Here is a 25,000-nt window from a genome sequence, read left to right on the forward strand (position 1 = left end):
GTTTTTTTTTTGTTTTTTTTTTACCAAAATCTACATTGCCACTGAGAATTTTGTATGTCGTGATTATGTTTGCGCTTTTCCTCCTGTTATATACCAACTGTGGGCACCCTTGACAGCTGGGTGGGCGCTGGTAGGGCGCCTGACAGCTGGGTGGACAGCGCTTCGGATTCGTAGTCCTGAGGTTCCGAGTTCGATCCCCGGTGGAGGCGGAGACAAATGGGCAAAATATTTCTTTCACCCTGATGCCCCTGTTACCTAGCAGTAAATAGGTACCTGGGAGTTGGACAGCTGCTACGGGCTGCTTCCTGAGGGTGGAGGCCTGGTCGAGGACCGGGCCGCGGGGGTCACTAAGCCCCGAAATCATCTCAAGATAACCCCTAATCACTCTAATGAAGTAAGATTCAGTTTTCACAATCTTAGCTCGTACTGCAGCTCTCATACGTCTGGCAGCAGTCTGTGGCGTTTGTCTGAACTATTTCAAGTTTCTTCTCGTACTTTTTTTTTTAGATGTGGGGTCCATGCAGGTGCTGCATACTCTAGTAATGGTTCCTATTGTCACTTCTCCTTTAATCTCCATGTTGTCTCAACAACTCTCGTTACCTTACACTTACGAGGGTTTAAGTCGAACATCCATCTTTTGTCAGAAGCATTCTGAAGACCTTACGACTGCTAATTATTTTCAATTATTTAGCATTATAGGTGAATATGGTCATTTAGAATCTAATTTCCTCAGTTAATTCTATCCAAAATGCAAGGAAGAGGATGGGTCTCAGAATGTTTTCTTAAATTACTGTGATGGGCAACCTTTTCCGTCCTATCTTGAGGTTATCTTGAGTTGATTTCGGGGCTTTTTAGTGTCCCCGCGGCCCGGTCCTCGACCAGGCCTCCACCCCCAGGAAGCAGCCCGTGACAACTGACTAACTCCCAGGTACCTATTTACTGCTAGGTAACAGGGGGATAGGGTAAAAGAAACTCTGCCCATCGTTTCTCGCCGGCGTCCGGGATCGAACCCGGGACCACAGGATCACGTGTCCAGCTTGCTGTCCGCTCAGCTACCAGACCCCTTTTAGCTGTGTGTGTGTGTGTGTGTGTGTGTGTGTGTGTGTGTGTGTGTGTGTGTGTGTGTGTGTGTGTGTGTGTGTGTGTGTGTGTGTGTGTGTGTGTGTGTGTGTGTGTGTGTGTGTGTGTGTGTATGTGTGTGTGTGTGTGTGTGTGTGTGTGTGTGTGTGTGTGTGTGTGTGTGTGTGTGTGTGTGTGTGTGTATGTGCGTGTGTGTGTGTGTGTGTGTGTGTGTGTGTATGTGTGTGTGTGTGTGTGTGTGTGTGTGTGTGTGTGTGTGTGTGTGTGTGTGTGTGTGTGTGCCTGTATTTGTGTCAGTTAGTATGTCTTGCTGACTATTTCTCCCTGGAAAAAGGAACAAATGAAAGGACATCGGAGCCACAATGGACGCTCTAATTTGGTGTTACGGGGAAGCTGTTGACAGATCACCTCTACCATGACCGCTGGCTACGCCCATCACTGTTGACGTAAACAATAATCAGCTGATACTATACCACCCATCCCATGGGACGATAGAGAGAGAGAGAGAGAGAGAGAGAGAGAGAGAGAGAGAGAGAGAGAGAGAGAGAGAGAGAGAGAGAGAGAGAGAGAGAGAGAGAGAGAGAGAGACAGAGACAGAGACAGAGAGACAGACAGACAGACAGACAGACAGACAGACAGAAACAGACCAACAAACAGAAAAGAGATAGACAACGCTCGTTACCAAATTCTAACAATTAATTAAAGCATACAAAGATATATACATACAAGAGATATGTTCCATCGGCATTCAGCATTTTCTATTTTACATCACAAAAAAATATATATCCATTTACGAAATGCGGTATATTTGTTGCTAATTTGGCAAGTCTTTGATTAGTTGCATGAAAATTTGCATTTGCAAAAAAATTCTGTGAAATTAGGTGCTTTTGGCATGTATAAAGTAGGAGCCATATTGTTTGAAAAATGTGTTTGATTTGAGATTTGTGAACTGTGTTTCGAGAGGCTTTGAGCGGGTGTTCACCTACGTGTGACTACCTATTAACAATTACCTATTAGTGCTTACCTATTCGCTATAACCAATTTGTGACATCTCTTTTTTTTTGTTTACCTATTTGTGCCTACCTACTTGTTTTTTCCTATTTATCATTTCCTATTGTGATTGATTTGTGATTACCTATTTTAATAACCAATTTGCGATTACCTATTAAACTATTCGCTGTGATAACGAACACAACGATGATAACGAACTGTGATTGCCGCTGTGATAACGAGCATGTGATTACCAATTTGCAAGAGCCTCTTTGAGAATACCTATTTGTACGACATAGGACAACACAACACAGTACGAAGCTCACACTTAAATGCTATCACATGACATGCCATAGTGTACTATTGTCATGGCACCACATGGTGAGGCATATCATATGCTATCATATGACATGCCAATGCAGGATAGCGATTGCTGTGTTGTGGTATTTGAATGTCTAATGAAATTGGTTGAAAAAATAATAGACAAATAAATACATGGACTTGGAAATTTGATTATTGGTACGGTAATGAGCACAAATCAAATCCTTATTCACCGAGTTGTAATGAAAGACTGAATCAGGAATAAATGAGTCGATTATCAATCGACTTGAGAATGGTCCAGGACGGACCGAAACGTCGTCGTCCCTTCACTTTCTAAGTGGTCTGGTCAACAAAAATAAATGCGTGAACAAATTTATTCTTTACTGGAAAGTGAATGTGCAAGATACTAGGTTTGTTTCGAGTCATCAAGAGGTATGACATATAGTGTGGAAGATGGTTTGACAAAGCCTGTTTTATGGTAGTTAAACCCGTATATATATCGTTAGGTTAGGATGCATTAGGTTAGGTTGTGTTAAGATCGGTTGGGTTAGGTTAGGTAAGGGTTATCTTGAGATGATTTCGGGACTTAGCGTCCCCGTGGCCCGGTCCTCGACCAGGCCTAATTTTTGTTACACACCCCCAGGAAGCAGCCCGTAGCAGCTGTCTAACTCCCAGGTACCTATTTACTGCTAGGTAACAAGGGTTCAGGGTGAAAGAAACATTTTGCCAATTTGTCTCCGCCTCCACCGGGGATCGAACCCGGAACCTCAGGACTACGAATCCGAAGCACTGTCCACTCAGCTGTCAGGGTGGGTAAGATTAATTTTGGTTTTAAAATTTGTTGGGGAACCACCTTGTGTACGATGTGATTTGATTATATCAGCAAACAGTACCGTGAAGCAAATAATGATAATAAGAAAGTATTGAATAAATATGGGAAGTAGAGCTTTGAGGAGAGCGAGAAAATTGGAAATCAGGTTACGCGAGTGAGAGGGAAGACAGAGAGACAATTTTAGATAACGCTATAACAATCAGATCAGAAGTAAAACCAAACTTTTTGGCTGGATATATTAGGATTATGCAATCCTGCAGACACCGACCACCAGGTTGAGAACCTGTTGGCGTGGTGAGGATTGACTGGGTGCCAATCCAAAATTGTTTGTTCCTGTTCACATAGCAGTAATTGGGTAACTGGTTGTTAACCGATTGGCAAGTCGTGTCCCAGGGAAAACTAGAAGAGGCAAGGCTTACCTTAAGCTACGGGAAAGGAAAGCTCTCAACCTCCTAACCTCTTCTTCTGCACCACTGAAGTAAAACAAAAATATTTGGGAGACATTCGCTCTAATTTGGGAATACGATCAGGAATCTGTAGATCAGTTGATTGACAGTTGAGAGCCGGGACCATAGAGCCGAATCTCAACCCTCGCAAGCACAGCTAAGTGACCACACACACACACACACACACACACACACACACACACACACACACACACACACACACACACACACACACACACACACACACACACAGACAGACACACACACACACACACACACACACACACACACACACACACACACACACACACACACACACACACACACACACAGACACACACACACACACACATACACACATACACACACACACACACACACACACACACACACACACACACACACACACACACACACACACACACACACACACACACACATTAACGGATGGAACGCATTAGGCAGTGATATGGTGGAGGCTGACTCCATACACAGTTTCAAATGTAGATATGACAGAGCCCAGTAGGATCAGGAATCTGTACACCAGTTGATTGACAGTTGAGAGCCGGGACCAAAGAGCCAGAGCTCAACCCCCGCAAACACAAATAGGTGGGTGAACAGAGGCGTCGGGCGACTATGAATGTGGTGCCGATATTTAAGGAAGGTCTGAGGCACGAGGCCCCACGTTACAGGTCCTCTCAGATACTCTCACAACAATTCCTTACAAAGAACTGGATAACAATAATCAGAAGATTATACAACACCTGCAGATGACGGGACGCCTGATTGGCAGCACAGGACCAGACGGGAACAATCAGATCTCACGAACACGGTTTGACCAAAGACAGAAAAAAGGTCGTTCAGGTCAAAAGGTTTTACCATGTCGTAGTTCAGTCGATTAAGGCAGCGTCTAGGATGCTCCCGGACGTAGGTTCGAATCCTCGTCACGGACCTTGTGGATTTGTTCAGAAAAAAGGAAGTTTGATTTTTGTTTTCCCATACTGACAAAAAAGCATTTGATACGTTCCTGCTTTTGAAGATTAATGAACAATATAGAAAAGCAGGTCAGAATAAATGGGAAGGTCTCTGACTGTGTTAAGTATTATCTGATGAATTGGAAACATAGACTCACAGGAAGAAAGGAAAGATAAAGAAAACAAACGTGTGAGTTTCCAGAAGGTTCCAGAAGGCCTAAAGAGACTGTAGGTCTGGTCAGAAACGTGGTTATTAGAGTTCAATCACAAACACTGCAATGTTATGAGAATAAGGCGAGGATGTAAGTGGCCAGACAGGCAATATAACATATGAAGGAAATGGTTAAGATGAATAATTTAGGTTTATCACTTTAGGTGAAATGGAAGTTATACATCTTAACAGGGAGTAATTAGGAAAATTATACTCAGCCAACGTTTAGCCGGTCTCGTAGTGCGCAGGCCCTGCGTGGAACCCCAACCTTGTGAATTAAAGGAAGAGGATTGCCAAGCATAAGGCAACAACGAAAGACAGTTTAAATAAAAAACACGATGAAGTCAAGTCATATTGTCCTAGCAAAACGACACTTATAAAAGCGGAGCTCAGGAGCTAGAGCTCACCCCTGCGAATTCTGGTAAGTAGGTATACACAGACAGAGTGTAGAGGTGGCAGGGATTAATATAGAAGCCAGGGAGACAAATAGAACATCGCAGACCATCCGTCTCAGGAGGGTAATGAGCAGTTGTTTGCTCCTTGTCTTTCTGGCTCCTTAACACCTCCGACCTGGTCACAAGGGTCAAAGGTCACAGGTCAAGTTAAGGGGGTTATGGGTCAAAGGTCACAGGTCAGGTTAAGGGGGTTATGGGTCAAAGGTCACAAGGTTATGGGCCAAAAGCCACGGGTCAAGTGATTGTCACACGTCTAATACAGGTCAAATGTGTATTTCAGTAATGTTAAGATTTTCTTAAAACGAAATATAATTAAAACAAATACCCAATAATATTTCGCTTGTTTAATATTAAAATTAGACTATATTTGTAAAAACGTTTAACCTGCATTTATAAAACAGTTAAAAATAATTACAATTAATCTTGGAATGGTACTTTTATTAAAAATCTATAGGTGTTCTAGACAAAATTGCGTGTATTTATCGGTACACAATGGTTGAAAGTGATGATATCGAAAAATGTATTCTGATGAAAGTGGTTACTGGGTTTGTGTTCCCCGTGCGGCCGCCATCAACTTTCTCAAACTTTACTTTACCCAAACATTTCGCTCTCTTCTCTCCCTCCAACTCCACCACCACTACTCCTACCACCACTACTCCTACCACCACTACTACTACCACCACTACTCCTACCACAGCCACCACTACCACTACTCCTACCACCACTACTCCTACCACCATACTCCAATCTAGGAGTATCTCTCTCTCTCTCTCTACTATCACCACTACTCCTACCACAGCCACCACTACCACTACCACCATTACCACTAATCCTATCATCACTACTCTCACTTGGTAATGAATACATTCACCACACCAATAAGGTGAGCACCACTAGTCTGGTCATGAATACACTCTCCATGACTACAAGTTAAGGGGGCTCTAAATGAATGCTCTCTTTCTGCCTTGCTTTTTATACTCTATCATTGTAAAATCTCTTGCCTACTGTCTCTGTCTCTCTCTCTCACTCTCTCACTCTATATATAGCTATCAATACAGCTTGCTTCTATTTTCTCGCTTACTCACCATTGTATAATACATACAATACTCTATTGTATTGTATATTTTATACTACTGTACAATACTCTAGAGAGTAGTAAAGCTTCACTATGCGTCTTCTGTCTTTAATATTCAAGAAGTCTCAAAGTTTCCCTAATTCCAGCTGTGGCAGACTCTCGTAGCTTCATATTTCGGAAGCTAGAGATTCTTTAAAATTTCAGATTCTCAGAAAAAGTCTTAATATCGAAAAATCCTAGATATTTAATGTTTCAGACGTCTTCATATATTAATCTTAGTGTATCAAAGAAAATCAACAATTCTAAAACTTGAACATTTCAGGGTACATCAGAGATTCTTAAAGTTTGAAAGGCAAAGGAAAGTGACTGTGGAAATACTGTCACTTTCCTTTCATTTTCGTGTGTGTTGGTCGTGTTAAATTCCTGGAGTTTTCTAGCTGTAAAAATGACTTATAAAAGCTGTTCCTTCAACGATTTAAACCTGTTAGAATTGAGTCATGTTCATAAAATATAATGTTTATTATATTTTGAGAATGATTCCAACTTCATGAAAGTTTTGGAACTATCTAACTTTAAATGAGTAAAATTTCATGACCACTTTAAGTCGGGGAAGTGTTCGAAATGTGCTCTGTTTGGTATTGTATCAGTATGGGTCCTCTTATTTGTAAAGTTACTGTGTCTTATTCATTGTTCATTTCTCTTTCTGTCGCCTTCCTCTCCCATTATCTTCCCATCTCCCATTTTTCATTATTCTTCCTTTTATTTTCTCCCTCTAGTTCTCCTTCTATATCTTTTTTGTCTTTATTATTCTCTTCGCCTCTTCGTAAAATATTTTTTAGCTTCCCTTCTGTCTATCGTGTTCTCATCCATCTCTCCAGTTTCATCCATATCTTTTTTTTCCATTTTTCTCTCCGTAATTATCCATATCTCTTTCCGTTGTCATCCATCTCTATCTGTTCTCAACCATTTCTCCACTTTCATCCATCTTCCCCCCCGTTCTCATCCACCTCTCTCTCCTTTATCATCCATCTCTTCATCTCCTGGTATTGCTCCTCCCAGCCTCCCCCTACCGTCAATGGTACCGTCACATCTCTCTCAATAAATCTAAAAATAAAAATTCCTTTTCTGATATTAATTCCCCTTGAAAAATTGCTTTCATTCTCAGGGTCATTATTTGGTTTGACTTTCTCCTCGTGAGAATTGTTTTGCTTGTCAGGGTGGGTGAGTTTATTATGTCTCCTTGTTTGTCTTTGTTTGGTGTTGTTTGTTTGTGTGTGTTCTGTCTCATTGTTTGTTTCTGGTTAGTGTTGCTTGCTTGAGTGGCTCTCTCTCTCTCTCTCTCTCTCTCTCTCTCTCTCTCTCTCTCTCTCTCTCTCTCTCTCTCTCTCTCTCTCTCTCTCTCTCTCTCTCTCTCTCACTCACTTTGACCAAGAAACACATACATCACAAATCTCTTAAAGCGAAGTAGAAAAAAAAGTAAACTTAAAATAAGTAGATTTAAAAAATAGTGAAGGTCACTCCAAGTTGAGATCCAGAGTGAGAGAAGAAAACTTATGAGGAGGTTTTTCAACTTTTGGTCAATCATTCAACCTCTCAACTCGACCGTTCTGTGCTGCTGCTCTCTCTCTCTCTCTCTCTCTCTCTCTCTCTCTCTCTCTCTCTCTCTCTCTCTCTCTCTCTCTCTCTCTCTCCCCACCCCCTCCCTCCCCCTCTCTCTCTCTCTCTCTCTCTGTCTCTCTCTCTCTCTCTCTCTCTCTCTCTCTCTCTCTCTCTCTCTCTCTCTCTCTCTCTCTCTCTCTCTCTCTCTCTCTCTCTCCCCACCCCTTCCCTCTCTCTCTCTCTCTCTCTCTCTCTCTCTCTCTCTCTCTCTCTCTCTCTCTCTCTCTCTCTCTCTCTCTCTCTCTCTCTCTCTCTCTCTCTCCCCACCCCTTCCCTCTCTCTCTCTCTCTCCCCACCCCTTCCCTCTCTCTCTCTCTCTCTCTCTCTCTCTCTCTCTCTCTCTCTCTCTCTCTCTCTCTCTCTCTCTCTCTCTCTCTCTCTCTCTCTCTCTCTCCCCACCCCTTCCCTCTCTCTCTCTCTCTCTCTCTCTCTCTCTCTCTCTCTCTCTCTCTCTCTCTCTCTCTCTCTCTCTCTCTCTCTCTCTCTCTCTCACACAAGCAACAACTCATCAGAAATCTGGAAGTAAAACGTGTCTATTTATATAAATTACATATAAGTTAAGGTACAAGGTGTAACTAGAGGCAACTGTATGCCAGAACTCTCATCCGGTTGGCTGAAGTGATTTCACTAGTGATGTTTATGAAGATGGCACAACCAGCATGAAGCTTTTGATGACTGAGCGCCTTGTGTTGTGGCTGCCAACATCGGATTGACTATAATTTGAGCCAGAATGGGTCAAGTCCAGGAATGAAACATTTTGTTCGGTTTTCTACCATATTCGAAAGTAAATGAGGGGTGGGAAGATGGAACGGGTCAGGCATCCAGGAAAGAGGTGCATACTGGAAAAGGGAGCTGTTGTTGTTGTTGTTGTTGTTGTTTAAGATTCGCTACTTGGAACAAAAAGTCCCAAGTAGCACGGGCTATGGTGAGCCCGTAGGAAAAAGGGAGCAATCTTGAGATTCACATATATGATTTAGCAGCCCTTTCCATCGTGAAGGGACATATTCCATAGCTCTCTTAAGTTGCTTGGATATCCTGCTTATTACATTCAACTTAAGCTCTTCACGGGTACCGGAAAGTCAGCCTTCATCCTCCAAGTGTATCACTTAGGTCTTCATCCCTCACCCTTATATCAGTCCCAGTTGTAACGTTATTTTGGCTAGTTGATGCCTTTGTGTTTTCTCAGCTAGAAATGTAATCTGCCGTCGCCAAACTGCCGATAAATTGCCACAAAGGACGAAACGAACCTTGTAGCCGTGTGCATTTTCTCTCCTGTAAATGTCAGGGTTAGAGAGCAATTATTAGCTAGAGATTCGGTGATGAGGTATACCAGATTAAGAATAAATTCGATGAAGCTGTGTCCATGACGGTATTCCCGCATTAACTGTTGATTGGAATCTCAAAATACCAAAGGTACTTCGCCAGCAGTCTCTGGGGCTATACCTGGCAGAGGCCAGGTATAGCCCTATACCTGGATATATAGCTATATCCTCCAGTGCAAAACACAAGTGACCGTTTTATCTAGTCACTGATTTAATAATCATCACCCAATCCATGTATACTAATCATACAAGACACGAATAATCATGACATATCACGAGAATAACCATACCTCTGGTCTAACACACTAGTTTGATCATCATCAGACAACACAACCGGCATTTCCTAATTCACAATTTTCTCTAAATTTGCTGCTCACTCAATTTTCCCATCTGTCTGTCCGTCTGTCTGTCTGTCTGTCCCTATATTTTTGTTCAGGCATTTATTTATCCATAAATAGATTAATCTGGACCCTCTAATTCATTCAAAGTTGACAGAGGATCGGAAGCCTTTGAGTTAAAAAAATTAATGGGGGATGGTAGTGGTTGTGGTGATGATGGTGGGGGGTTGTGGTGTCGATGGTGGTTGCTATGGTGTTGATGGTGGTTGTTGTGGTGTTGATGATGGTGATATCAACAGTGCTTACCTAACTTACCCCAGTAGTGTTTACGGAGAAGTGAGATCTATAGCTCCTTATTCCCCCCCTTTACTACCTCTATTGTACCTGGAGAGAACTGGATAAACACCTCCAAAAGATACCTGATCAACCAGGCTGTGACTCATACGTCAGGCTGCGAGCAGCCGCGTCTAACAGCCTGGTTGATCAGTCCAGCAACCAGGAGGCCTGGTCGACGACCGGGCCGCGGGGACGGAAAGCCCCGGAAGCACCTCAAGGTAACCTCAAGGTACCTGTTGCAATGTAATTCATCTTTCTTGATCGAATTCCACTTTCTAACTACCATTACCCAGAACGAGTATTTCAGAACGAGTATTTCAGAACATTTCAAGGCTTAATTATCGTTTCCAGCTTCCATCTATGTCATCTTCTTTGATATTTTCTCTGAATTTAACGAGGCTGTCTTTGTAGATCTTGTCCATTCCCTTTAGTACCTTGTATCTTGTGATCCTTGTTTCTTGTTTCGTCTTGGGTTAAGTGGTCTTACTTCATTTGTTTCTCCTCGAAACTTAACGCTCTTCCATATGCTCTTAACCTGTTGGAAACTTGTGTATTTTTGTTTTTCAGGTTTGGTCGTGTGCGCCACGAGACGTGGATTCCAGGGCGGTGCTGCATATTCCAGTGTTGGTCTAACGAATGTTGTGTACATTACCTTGAAAGCGGTGTTATTGGGTGATAGAGGTGGTGGTGGTAGTGTAGGTGGTGATGGTGGTAGTGTTGATGTTGATGGTGGAAATGTAGGTGGTGGTGGTGGTGGTAGTGCAGGTGGTGTTGGTGGTAGTGTAGGTGATGGTGATAGTGGTAGTGTAGGTGGTGATAGTGGTAGTGTAGGTGGTGATGGTGATAGTGTAGGAGGTGTCTGTCTAGTGGTGCCTCTCTTGCCAGCCAATCATCACACAACTGCCAGCAAACAAGGGTGTGTGGACCAGAGTGATATAGAGAGTAATACACACTTCTGTAAACAATTTAAAAGACCCACAAAAAATAAGAATCTCAATTAGATATCAAAGGAAAGCTGCACCGTTTGCCAGAAGGAATGAAACTCGAGTCTTACTCATTGCTGATTTCAACCACAACGAATTAGACTGGGAATACATGATATCTTATCAGGTACAGTGACATGGATTACTAAACAGTGCCATGGATTACTAAACAGTGCCATGGATTACTAAACAGTGCCATGGATTACTAAACAGTGCCATGGATTACTAAACTGTGCCATGGATTACTAAACAGTGCCATGGATTACTAAACAGTGCCATGGATTACTAAACAGTGCCATGGATTACTAAACAGTGCCATGGATTACTAAACAGTGCCATGGATTACTAAACAGTGCCATGGATTACTAAACAGTGCCATGGATTACTAAACTGTGCCATGGATTACTAAACAGTGCCATGGATTACTAAACAGTGCCATGGATTACTAAACTGTGCCATGGATTACTAAACAGTGCCATGGATTACTAACCTACTGGGGAAGGCAATTATTTTGTTAAGGCGGCATATTGATGAACTCACGATATTGAAAGTGATGAACTAGTCAAATATTAAGTTCAATTACTTAAAATGGGTCTGTTACGAGGAAACTCAATTTCCAAAGCTCACTGAGAATTAGGGATTACTTTTGAAAGGTGTAAGTAAAAGGTATTGGGAGAATTTATGTTAGGATTGCATGAGTCACAGAATTCAGTAAGAATACACATTAAAGGACGATGGACTTCCTTAAAATATTCTCCACAACACACACCTTCCCATACACACTGTAAGCACACACAGTTGCTAACACACGCTCTTTCCACCACACACTCTTCCTACCACACAATCACACACACTCTCCCCCTCACTCTCTCCCCACTACACACTCACACGCGTTCTCTGAAGAAGGAAATCAGAGACATAAATCAAATTAATCATGGTTGTTAACAACAGCTCCTGAAGACCTAGATTACCAACACCAAAAAAGTTTCCTGAATCTTGAAGTTTTGTAACGTCTGTAACGATCTTAAAAATAGTATTTCAGATATTTTCGTTCTTTCTCCTTTTACCCTTTTATCTCTGTCTCTATGTCCTTGCTTGCATTCCTACTCTTCTCTATCTCTTTATCTCTCCCTCTCCCTCTCCACCACTACGTATAGTCTCTCTCACCCACTTCAAGGCTTTACCCAGCACCTACACACAACACCTCCTCCCCCATAATCAACCCATTCCATAGTTCTTTGCTTCCCCATTCCCCTAGCACCTACCAATATTAAGTACAATCTTTTAATCAAACTAACACACCATCCACAACACCATCAACATCCACCTGCACTAGCCTTCTCTCCCTCCACACCATCCACAACACCATCAACATCCACCTGCACTAGCCTTCTCTCCCTCCACACCATCCACAACACCATCAACCTCCACCTGCACTAGCCTTCTCTCCCTCCACACTGTCCTACCACACAACACCATCAACCTCCACCTGCACTAGCCTTCTCTCCCTCCACACTGTCCTACCACACAACACCATCAACCTCCACCTGCACTAGCCTTCTCTCCCTCCACACTGTCCTACCACACAACACCATCAACCTCCACCTGCACTAGCCTTCTCTCCCTCCACACCATCCACAACACCATCAACCTCCACCTGCACTAGCCTTCTCTCCCTCCACACTGTCCTACCACACAACACCACACGCAGGCCCTCAACACACACACTCACACAATCATTCAGAACCTTGTGTACCACCTATGTCAGACTAATCCTGGAGTATGCAGCTCCAGCGTGGAGTCCATATCTCGTCAAACATAAGACTAAATTGCAGAAGGTTCAGAGGTTTGCCACCAGACTAGTACCCGAGTTGAAAGGTGTGAGCTACGAGGAGAGACTACGGGAACTAAACCTCACGTCGCTGGAAGACAGTAGAGTTAGGGGAGACATGATCACCTCATACAAGATTTTCAGAGGAATTGATAGGGTAGATAAAGTTTATTTGCATAAAGGTCACACGTACTACTGGACACACACGTACTACTGGACACAGGTGGAAATTGAGTACCCAAATAAGCCACAAAGACATTAGAAATAACTATTTTGTGTCAGAGTTGTTAAGAAATGGAATGCACTAGGAAGTGATGTGATCGTTATCTTGAGGTTATCTTGAGATGATTTCGGGGCTTAGCGTCCCCGCGGCCCGGTCCTCGACCAGGCCTCCTTTTTGTTACACACACCCAGGAAGCAGCCCGTAGCAGCTGTCTAACTCCCAGGTACATATTTACTGCTAGATAACAGGGGCATCAGAGTGAAAGAAACTCTGCCCATTTGTTTCCGCCTCCACCGGGGATCGAACCCGGAACCTCAGGACTACGAATCCAAAGCGTTGTCCACTCAGCTGTCAGACCCCCCCTGACAGCTGAGGCAGATTTCACACACAGTTTCAAGTGTAGATATGATAGAGCCCAATAGGCTCAGGAACCTGTACACCAGTTGATTGACAGTTGAGAGGCGGGACCAAAGAGCCAGAGCTCAACCCCCGCAAGCACAAATAGGTGAGTACACTATAGTCCGAACCACCATCCCCCCCAAACCACTACCACACCAACCCCCCCCCCCCCCACTACCCCCCCACAGCGCCACCCTCGTCCCGTGTAATAATTATGAAACAGAATGTGTTGAAGAGCAATAAACAAAGCCAGGTGTCGGCAAAAGATATTTCAGCAATTTTGGAAACTCGTACAATTTTCCACACCGTGTTTTTTGGCATAGAGAGTTGCCATATGTTTCCGGTCCTGTGAACCTGTGTGGGTGTGGGGGAGGGGGGGTGATGGGGGGTCGAGGGGGGGGGAGGGAAGGGTAGGTGTGGGGTAGGGGGGATGTTGTGGGGAAATATAATTTGTGAGGGAGGTAAGGATTTGGGTTGAATGATTGGGTGTTTGGGGAGTTTGTGTACTCGCCTAGTTGTGGTTGTGGTTGTGGGGGGGTTGAGCTTTGGCTCTTTGATCGGATGGGTGATTATGGGATGGTAAGGGGGTGTGTGGATTGGAAGAAATGGGTATGGGGAAGGACGTAGGGGTTCAGGGAATGGGGAGGAAAAACAAGTAGGGGGTGGGGGAATGGTGGAGAGGGAAGAGGTACGTTATAGGGGAGGTATATATGGGGAGAGGTGTGGGAAGAGAAGGTTTCATGGAGATAATTATGGGGAGGATACATGTTAGTGTCAAATTGGTTCTATATTTATTTATTTATTCATTCGTGCTCTTCAAAATAATTGTTTAAAAATGAATTTGTGTTCATTTATTCAAAGTAATTATTTTCATCCTTATTAATTTATTTATATCTGTAAGAGAGAGAATGTTTTCATTTCTGTTTGTCATAGGTTGAAGACCAGACGCTCGGGGCTAGCCTCACCCAACTTCCATACATGAACAATGTGGGGTGTGGGAGTATCATAAGCTTTTCGGGATCCGCACCAGTGCCACACTTTACGAAATATAATCTAACCCAAAAACATCCCCCCCCCAAGCAATTAATATGAAATCTAAAATATTAGTTTTTATTGTACATAATTTTCAGGGAGACAGAGAGGGGTTTTAAATGCGTATGTGTATATGTATGCGGTAATGGAAAAGGGTATTTATTGGAGCACATGAATTTATGTGAGAATACCATTGTGCATACATGTAGAAGATTGCATTTATAAAAATACGAATGTAAATGAATATATGTATGTATGAAAATACGGCCATATGCATGGAAATAAAAGTATATATACAAAATAGGCATGTATACAAAAAATATGAATATTCATGAAAAAATACATATGCTAATATGTGTGTTTATGGAAATACGCGCCAGTGATCTCTACTCACACAAGAGTCATTTGCCAATAACTTGTTGCTGTTGTAATGATTTCCTTCAATTTCCTAAACCACTAAAAATGCTCTAGGAAACTATCTTCTCTACGAAGGACAAGGCATCACCAAGAATCCTAAGTGATGTATAACACTCTACAACTCCTAAAATCAGATGTATAACAGAGCTCTTCCCCCATTCATTGGGGGATTCCTATCCATCATCTAAAGTTGTTTAGACAACATTGAAAATAGAGTTAAGCATTTAATGGGGATTTAAACGTAATAAACACGACTGAACGCTGTGCATCCAGTCTCTCCCAAACGAAAGAAATATAAATGATCTGTGGGTGTTCTACAGAGAAGATAAGACCTCACAATCGACTTGAGAATGGTCCAGGACGGACCGAAACGTCGTCGTCCCTTCAACTTCAAGTGTGTGGTCTGGTCAACAAAAAAAAGACCTCACAATATCGAGGTGAAAATTTAGTCACCCCAATTTCACCTATTTCTGTACAGTTCTCAGTAACAATTATACATTTTTATTAAAGGATGAACCCAGACACTCACAGAACCTCAGTGTTGAGACACTGAACCCCAACACCCACAGAACCTCAGTGTTGAGACACTGAACCCCAACACTCATAGAACCTCAGTGTTGAGACACTGAACCCAGACACTCACAGAACCTCAGTGTTGAGACACTGAACCCCAACACTCACAGAACCTCAGTGTTGAGACACTGAACCCAGACACCCACAGAACCTCAGTGTTGAGACACTGAACCCAGACACTCACAGAACCTCAGTGTTGAGACACTGAACCCCAACACTCACAGAACCTCAGTGTTGAGACACTGAACCCCAACACCCACAGAACCTCAGTGTTGAGACACTGAACCCCAAAACCCACAGAACCTCAGTGTTGAGACACTGAACCCCAACACTCACAGAACCTCAGTGTTGAGACACTGAACCCCAACACCCACAGAACCTCAGTGTTGAGACACTGAACCCCAACACCCACAGAACCCCAGTGTTGTGACACTGAACCCCAACACCCACAGAACCTCAGAGTTGAGACACTGAACCCCAACACCCACAGAACCCCAGTGTTGTGACACTGAACCCCAACACCCACAGAACCAGGAGACAAGTTGGGTGGTGAAGCCAGGGAATGAACCAGGGGTTAACAACAGGTGAATGGATTGATATAGATTCTCGCACAGTGAACCAAGTTCTGGATAACAATGAGAGTTAGGATTATTATTATCCTTCAAATTACGAAAAGAATAGAATGAGGAATAAGTGATAACGAAACGAGGAATAACACGAAAAGAGGAACACGAAATTAAAAAACACGAAATTAATAAAAAAAACGTAAAGAGGTTTACGAAAGGAAGAAAAAACACGAGAATAAAAGTTGGAAAAAATGTTGTCCCTACTAAAAGGTTCAGTAATTCAAGCAGTGACCTTAAAACACGCTTAATTATGACCTTCAAAACTAATTAAATTTGCTGAGATATTACATAAAAAAAACGAATGAATTAGCGAAATGAGTCTAAATGCGCAAATTCTGAACAAAGATTAAAAAAAATTAAAATTCTAGAGCCTGATTCTAATGGGTAAAAGCTTAATTTAGAGTAGATTGAAATTGTTAGCCTAAGCTGCAGTTTGGATGTGGACACGTGCACCTAAACTGTAGCTTATTGTGCACATTAGCTGCAGTATGAAGCTAAGTAGAAGCCAGCAAAACTGGTCAACATGGAGCTATCATTCTTTATACACATCCGTACCTTTGACAGCATCCTCACACAAAGACTCTCACGGGACAGCAGAGTAACAAAGGCTCTCTACAAATGCTGAGGATGACATGTTGAGAGAAGAATTGGTCACTACAACAAGTTGAGGGCGAATCAACAATGAGGACATTGAAAGGACAGAACACGAAGAGCCATTGGGTGCCGGGGACCACTGAAGGAACGTTTCTCTTGAATTAATCTTTTATATATATATATATATATATATATATATATATATATATATATATATATATATATATATATATATATATATATATATATATATATATTTAGGGGTACCACCTCTGGTTCAATTGCAGGGACCCACATCCTCGAAGAAGAAAACAAAGAGCATTCAGAGACGATCTTGTGGATTCTCACTGAGTACTTTATTCTTTTCTTCTCCTACCACCCCCATTATTCTTTGTATCTTTTGTTTTATTTTGTTTAATTTTATTGCAATGCTACAGTTTACAGAGAACACACACACACACACACAAATATATAACAATTAAACAATCAGCGTTCGAAGACCTCGTCAAGCTCCTCAGAGGTTGGGTGCGTACCCAGGATACAGCACGCATTCCCCCTCTGAACTGCGACACTGAGGCGCTGGAACAGGAAACTGGCTGCTCGTGGGTCTCTAGTTTTCCCAATGAGTTCCTCACCCACCTCCTTTAAAAACTTGAGTGCACATTTACCCCAGGCGCCCAGAGTCTCAGAGCCTATCGGCACGAACCTGTAACCACGTTCTAGGTCTCTGTACTTGTTGATTTTCTGGATCTCCCTGAAGGTGCTGCCCCACCTCCCTCCGCTGAGCTGTAACGTAAACAGATATCAGCCAATGTAGATGCACAGGTGTAATCCCATACGACCTGTTTACCTTCCCTCCACGGTTGCAGGGTGACTCCATCTATATATGTGGGAAAAGTGGGAGAACGAAGGGGAGCACTGTGTTAGACTTTTCTTGTCGAGATCATTATCGTGATTTAACTTCCTCGTGAATGTTGTTTAGCTAAATAACGGCAGGGCTTCCCACGCCAAACATAGGGCCGTGGTGAGCACATGTTCTCACACAACTGGATGCCTGGTAAAGAGTGCAGTTGGTGCAGAGTATTACACCAGGTTGCTGCTCCACACCCCAGATGACTTGTTGCTGAGTTCTGGAAACGGACTGATAATGGAACATGGTCAGTGTCTCACAGTAACCGCTGTAACTCCAGGCACACGGCAGAGAGATCTCTACTTTCGCACAAGTTTTACCGGAAAATCTTCTTCCTGTCAACCAAGGTCTTTATAAAAATAAGTTCTCCCGTATTTCCTGTTTTCGCTAGAGGTCGTCTTTGCTCAAAACTCTGGCTCAGTCATTGGGTGATCTTACAGAAACATGAGATCATCATAGCTCTCCTCTCATTGGCTCCACCAGGTCATGTGACTGGTCAAGCATCGTCAATCAATATGACCTCAAGGGCTCTATATCAGGCGTCATCTTATTTGACCAAAATAAAATATAATCCTTAGATATAGCATAACATAAGCTCTTATTTCACGTGTTTCTACATCTTAATATAAACAGGAATTCCCTGAAAGTTTGCCATGGTAGTTGTGGGCGAGTATAACACTCCACGAAAGATAAATAGTGTTACTTGACTATAGTGACACACTTTGCTTTGTGACACACTCATTCATTTCGCAGTAATACAACTACCACCCCCCCCCCCCTCCCCCCAAAAAAAAAACACTCCCACCCCCCCCCCCCTCACACTATCACTATCAACAGAACCAAACTTGGGTTCATTAGGAAGAGGGTTGCATCATTAGCATGAAGTTAGAATGAGGCACAATGCCCTTCCTTCATTATCGGGTAACTTGCCAAGTTTCTAACTGTTGACGCCAACTTTCTCTGAATCTCCTCTTTATATATTTTTTTATTTTTGTTCTACGTTATCGTCTTTCTTAGGTGTAGTTACAATGGTCACTCAATACTTAATAACAGGAAGCGATGTGTGCTGCTGTTTTATATTCACTGGGATTTCACTTTGTCATTGTACCATGAACTACGGTGAGTGAAGAGATTCCAGTTACTCACTGTGAAGAGATTCAGTTTCTCACGTGAAGAGATCCAGTTTCTCACGTGAAGAGATCCAGTTTCTCACGTGAAGAGATTCAGTTTCTCATGTGAAGAGATTCAGTTTCTCACGTGAAGAGATTCAGTTTCTCACGTGAAGAGATTCAGTTTCTCACGTGAAGAGATTCAGTTTCTCACGTGAAGAGATTCAGTTTCTCACGTGAAGAGATTCAGTTTCTCACGTGAAGAGATTCAGTTTAACAATGCGTTCCAGTTACACAATAAGTTCCATTTAGGTCTCACTTTCGTGTCTAATACTCTGTATAATTTCAACCACCCTAACCATTCCAACTTTATGGAAGTCTAAACAGGTTAAAATATTCGAACCCATTGAACAAACCCGCCACGTTCAATGTTTTTATACATAAACCATATATTATATATATATATATATATATATATATATATATATATATATATATATATATATATATATATATATATATATATATATATATATATATATATATTTAAATAGGGAAGGGAGTACCACCTCTGGCTGGAAGAAGGGGGACCCATAGCCTCGGAGGAAACCACACATAACGCATTGAAGGGAATGTAGGTCCCCTCAAATACAGTTTCTGTGTGCTTTTCTCCTACCACCCCCTTCCTTTATATATATATATATATATATATATATATATATATATATATGTGTGTGTGTGTGTGTGTGTGTGTGTGTGTGTGTGTGTGTGTGTGTGTGTGTGTGTGTGTGTGTGTGTGTGTGAGTTTTTTTCACGATAGAAAACCTCAGACCTATCTCTCTAAGACCCTATGTTTTTCAGTCTTCCTGGTTCTATCTTCCTGTTTCTGTGTCTACCTTTCTGTCTGCCTCTGTCTTTGTTTCTCTTTTATTCTCCCTTTCCTCTCTCTCCCTCTCTCCCTCCCTCTCCATCTCTCTCTCTCAGACCTAGACGTGTGATGTGTGAGTGACGTGATGTTTCTGCCGCAGGAGGAGGTAGCATGTCTCACTTTCGTGTCTTTCGTGTCACTTTCGTGTCACAGTGGCATGGGTACCTGCCACTGCTCAATGACCACATTACAGTTCACGATATGACAAAAATATAAATAATAATAGTACTTATAATTCGCAATCGAGTCAATGCTATTTCGAGACTTCTCGTGGGGGGTTAAGTTTAACTGTCTCACGTGGCACTCTTTCCATTGACGCCTATCCCGCCCCCGGCCATGTTAGGCATTTACCCGACAACAATTACTGGGGGAAAATTTAGTGACGCTAGCCATCAAGCGTCTGACTTCCATCCTCGAACAGATACACAGCTCTATTTATAGATATAGATATATATCATGGACTACTTAAATTTATCTTGGAATTAACAAGGTAGAAATCTTTTTCTGTGGTTATTGTTATTAATATTATTATTACTATTAATATTATGTATTTATTACCTGCTTCTTCCAAGAGGTTTCTTCTTAATATCACGTTAACGACTCGTCCTGCTAATTACAGACTTCAGATAGACGAGTTTTAGCACATATGTGGGACTGCTGTTGAAACTTACCAATGAAGCCTCCTTATCTTTGTCGTGTCCGTTCTATATCTCAGGAAAGCTTCAATGTTATCATTAAAACATTCGCTAGTTATATGCGGTCACGCAACTGCTTTTAATATTCGTCAGAGGGCAGAGAAACCTGTTTGTAATTGTTGTTTAAATATTACTAGTTGTTTGATTGAGAAGTAATATGTTTGTTTGCATGTCAAGAGGAACACGGAGTTTTATCCCCAGTGAGAAAATTGTATTGCTCTTATTACCAATATATTCCGAAGTTCAACCTATTCATCCCATGTTTTAAGTCCAACATGCCCACGTACCCACTAGCCTTGCCCTCAATTCCCCCACACTGCATTATAACGCTTCTCTTTGCCTTTAACCTCTTCCATTCTCCTCTACCCACAATCTCACATCAACTACCTAATTACCCCAACATACACACACCCCATCCCCCACACCAGGGGGCGCCCACCTCTCACGCAAACTCCAGCACCAACCACTACCCTACTGTTAACTTCGTGCCCCACAAACATACCCATCATAAGCCCAAAACATCAAACCCAAACCTTATGCCAACACTAACTACACAATCACCCACAACATTCCCCGACCCACACCACTACACCCACCCAATCACTCTCTTCTGCGACTCTAGAGTGAGTGATATCCACCCACACAAACACACACCCACCCCCCAGCATTGCCTAGGTCACACCACCACACCCACTAACACCCACACACACACACTCCCAAAAACACATCAACTATTCACTCCCGCCTCTCCCTCCACTATTCTCTCTGCATGTCCATATTTTAAAGCATATATATACAGAGGGGAGAACGGGACATTTTCGTTTTAAAGAACATTTATAATATTGTGTTGTGAGGTATGCCTGATATAGGCCCCGGGGGAAATGCCTCCCTTGAAACAGACAGGTCTGGCATACACACGCCGGATGCTGGCATAGATCAACTGTGACTGAAACATTTGTATCAACTATTAATAATATTTCTATGGTTTTGTCTTCTTTGTCTTCCTATTTTTGTTCACGAGATTGTACCATGGCATTGAGAAGAAACTTTATATACTCAAGTTCGCGTACAAACGTAATATTTTAAGAAAATTTCAACGTGTATATGAAAAATCGATTATATTTCTGTCTGATATCAAATAATTGATTAATTCACCCCCCCCCCCACACACACACCCCTACGTCCTCTCCTCTATCCACAATCTCTATCTCCGTGTGTCTCTCTCTCAATCTATCCCTCTACATGTTCCCAGCATTCGTCTAACCCCCGCCCCCCCACTCCTCCCATCCCCAACACCCACAATATGTATTTCGCTAAAACGATTCCGTCAGACAATTTAACGCGCGGGTAAAACCAGGCTGACTTGGTACATTTTGGTCATCACTGTCAGCCTACAAACACAATTTAAAAATAATTATTTAAAAAAAGTTTTAAAGTATAAAAAAAAACGTCATTGGGAAAAGTGTCTTGTCAAACGCTAAACATCCAGACACGAGACTGAAACAAGGTACAAGACTGGAACAAGATATAAGACTGGAACAAGGTACAAGACTGGAACAAGGTACAAGACTGGAACAAGGTACAAGACTGGAACAAGGTACAAGATACAAGACTGGAACAAGATACAAGACTGGAACAAGGTACAAGACTGGAACAAGGTACAAGATACAAGACTGGAACAAGATACAAGACTGGAACAAGGTACAAGACTGGAACAAGGTACAAGACTGGAACAAGGTACAAGACTGGAACAAGGTACAAGACTGGAACAAGGTACAAGATACAAGACTGGAACAAGATACAAGACTGGAACAAGGTACAAGACTGGAACAAAGTACAAGGTACAAGACTGGAACAAGATACAAGACTGGAACAAGGTACAAGACTGGAACAAGGTACAAGACTGGAACAAAGTACAAGGTACAAGACTGGAACAAGATACAAGACTGGAACAAGGTACAAGACTGGAACAAGATACAAGACTGGAACAAGGTACAAGACTGGAACAAGGTACAAGACTGGAACAAAGTACAAGGTACAAGACTGGAACAAGACACGAGACCGGATTATGATGCAGTTCCTTGGTTCGACGGATCGTGTTGAAAATCAATCAAAACTTTGTAGCGGAGGTGAGAATGGAGAGAGAGAGAGAGAGAGAGAGAGAGAGAGAGAGAGAGAGAGAGAGAGAGAGAGAGAGAGAGAGAGAGAGAGAGAGAGAGAGAGAGAGAGAGAGAGCAGGGGTAGGAAAGGGAAGAAGATGGAATGCTGGTTTAAAGTAATCATATATAATAAGGGAATATTTAAGAGAATAAGGAGGAGGGAGGGAGGGGATGTTGAGCAAAGAAGAGAGAGGGGGAGAATGGGGGTGATTTTGGGGTAAGGCGGGAGAGTAGTAACAAGTGAGGAGAGGGAAAGAAAGGGGAGGATGAGGAAAAGAGGAGAGAGGGGAACACTGGGAGAGAGAGAGCAAAGAGGGAAAGAGTCACAAGTGAAAGAGGGATCGAGACCCGGGCACCGCCGGATAACCCATCAAGTATGTCATCAAACACTAACCTGCATGTGCTTGCAGGCCGGGCCTTAGCTCCTGAACCCCGCCTTTCAGTCACCGGTTGGTTACTGCAATGGTCCACAACCTCTCATGCTTCGTACAATGGCCCACTCTTGAAATTATAGATTTCAACTACCTCCCATTTCAACTCATCTTGTCCATTATTCTCACACTCAATCCTTACGTGCCTTTAGCTTGTCTCGTGGCCCTTATATGTTTACTGACGTGCCTCTGAGGTGGGGTTCCTATGACGGGGCTACAGACATTGGAACTGACATTACCAAACTATTCCTACTGTTGCTACGGCGATTACTGCTGCTTATGCTGCTACTAAGCTACTAAAACTACCTTTTATGCTGCTACTGAGCTACTAAAACTAGATAATAACGTGGTTTAAAAATACACACACACACACCCGAACCACACATCTGCAACGCGGTCACTGTCTCTTAATTCCAGGTGTGTAGGTTGGGTGTCTAGGATACCTGCTATTAGTACTATTTCTAATGGTACAACTGCCACTAATACGACTATTTACACGAGCACTGTTGATGTCAATAAACCAGGTGTCTCCCTTCCCGCAGGTGACGTGGCTGAAGAGAGACGAGGACCACCTGTTGACAGCTGGGGGACAGGTGTATTCCTCCGACACCAGGTTCTCCGTTGCTCACATCAAACACCAAGATGTATGTGTGTGTGTGTGTGTGTGTGTGTGTGTGTGTGTGTGTGTGTGTGTGTGTGTGTGTGTGTGTGTGTGTGTGTGTGTGATTACCTAAGTGTAGTTACAGGATGAGAGCTACGCTCGTGGTGCCCCGTCTTCCCAGCACTCTTTGTCATATAACGCTTTGAAATTACTAATTTCAAGTGTGTGTGTGTGTGTGTGTGTGTGTGTGTGTGTGTGTGTGTGTGTGTGTATGTGTGTGTGTGTGTGTGTGTGTGTGTGTGTGTGTGTGTGTGTGTGTGTGTGTGTGTGTGTGTGTGTGTGTGTGTGTGTGTGTGTGTGTGTGTGTGTTCATGATTGATGGTCTTAGTGCTAATTTTTAATTTCCTTATGTGGAAATTTGATTCATAATACTAAAATTATTATTAATAATAATTATGATTACAATTTGTAATTATAGTCTAACGTTGTATTCATGACTTCTTTGCATATTTTTTGTTTATTTTAATTGTTTACTGTTTTTTTTTGCTAGTGTTTATATTTTTGTAAACAATTTTGTGTCAATGTTTATGGTTAGCATTATTGACTGTTTACACCGCTCTTTATAAATACTGTATTATGTTTACATTTTTTTGGTTAGTGCTGTTGTTTGTATTAAATATGTTGTATTTGTGTGTATATTTTGTCATTGTTTGACTTTGTTGCGTATCTTGCGTTGATTGTATTTCATTGTTGTGTATCTACGTTGATATCAATGTTGTATTTCTATGTTGACTGCATTTCTTTGCATTCTACTATGTTCTTTATTGCATTTCATTGCTCAACCCATCCTCTGACCAAGTCCATTCCATCCAAGTCGACCCCAAAGACGCATTCATCCATTTAAACATGCTGTTCATTCAAAATAGGATTTTTCAATATAAATTAATATTGGTATATATTAGCATACTGTGCATATTTAAGCATTGGTTAGGTTAGGTGTTTAGGTTCTGTTGGCGATTATTTGTATCTGTAGTACGTGAGTGAAGCATTTACAGAGTTGTGGTTCGAACAAATGTTTTCAGTGAAGCACTTGTTCCGGAAGTGTTTGAACGTCATCAGTTGTGAGTCGCGTGTAAACCAGTTTTCAACCATAAACAGGGGGTTGGCGGGTGGATGGAATGGACTTTGGCCTTTGTTTATGAGGACGGCTGCATTGCTTGCCTTTTCCTGAGTCCAAACGCACATATTTTGATTCACACAGTTTGATTCACACAGTTTGATTCACATAGTTTGATTCATATATTCTTATTCACATATTTTGTTTCATATAGTTTGATTCACATATTTTGATTAAGTTATTAATTTGTAATTACCTGAACTTTAATTCTGAATACATGTAATATTTCCTTGTGATGAAACTGCTTTAGTGTTTATCTTTAAATGAAGAAAA

At 42.2% G+C, this 25,000-nt stretch overlaps 1 protein-coding gene across 1 annotated transcript in view; it reads left to right on the forward strand.

Moving 5' to 3' along the window:
• LOC123768575 (zwei Ig domain protein zig-8) overlaps positions 1-25,000 on the forward strand; it is a 111,232-nt gene that overhangs the window by 79,231 nt on the left and 7,001 nt on the right. Inside the window, exon 3 of the mRNA XM_069336273.1 lies at positions 23,492-23,593. Within this exon, the coding sequence (XP_069192374.1) occupies positions 23,492-23,593 (102 nt within the window). The remainder of the gene's footprint in view (positions 1-23,491; positions 23,594-25,000) is intronic.

The sequence above is a fragment of the Procambarus clarkii genome, chromosome 35 (assembly GCF_040958095.1).
Source record: "Procambarus clarkii isolate CNS0578487 chromosome 35, FALCON_Pclarkii_2.0, whole genome shotgun sequence".
Lineage (NCBI taxonomy): Eukaryota > Metazoa > Arthropoda > Malacostraca > Decapoda > Cambaridae > Procambarus > Procambarus clarkii.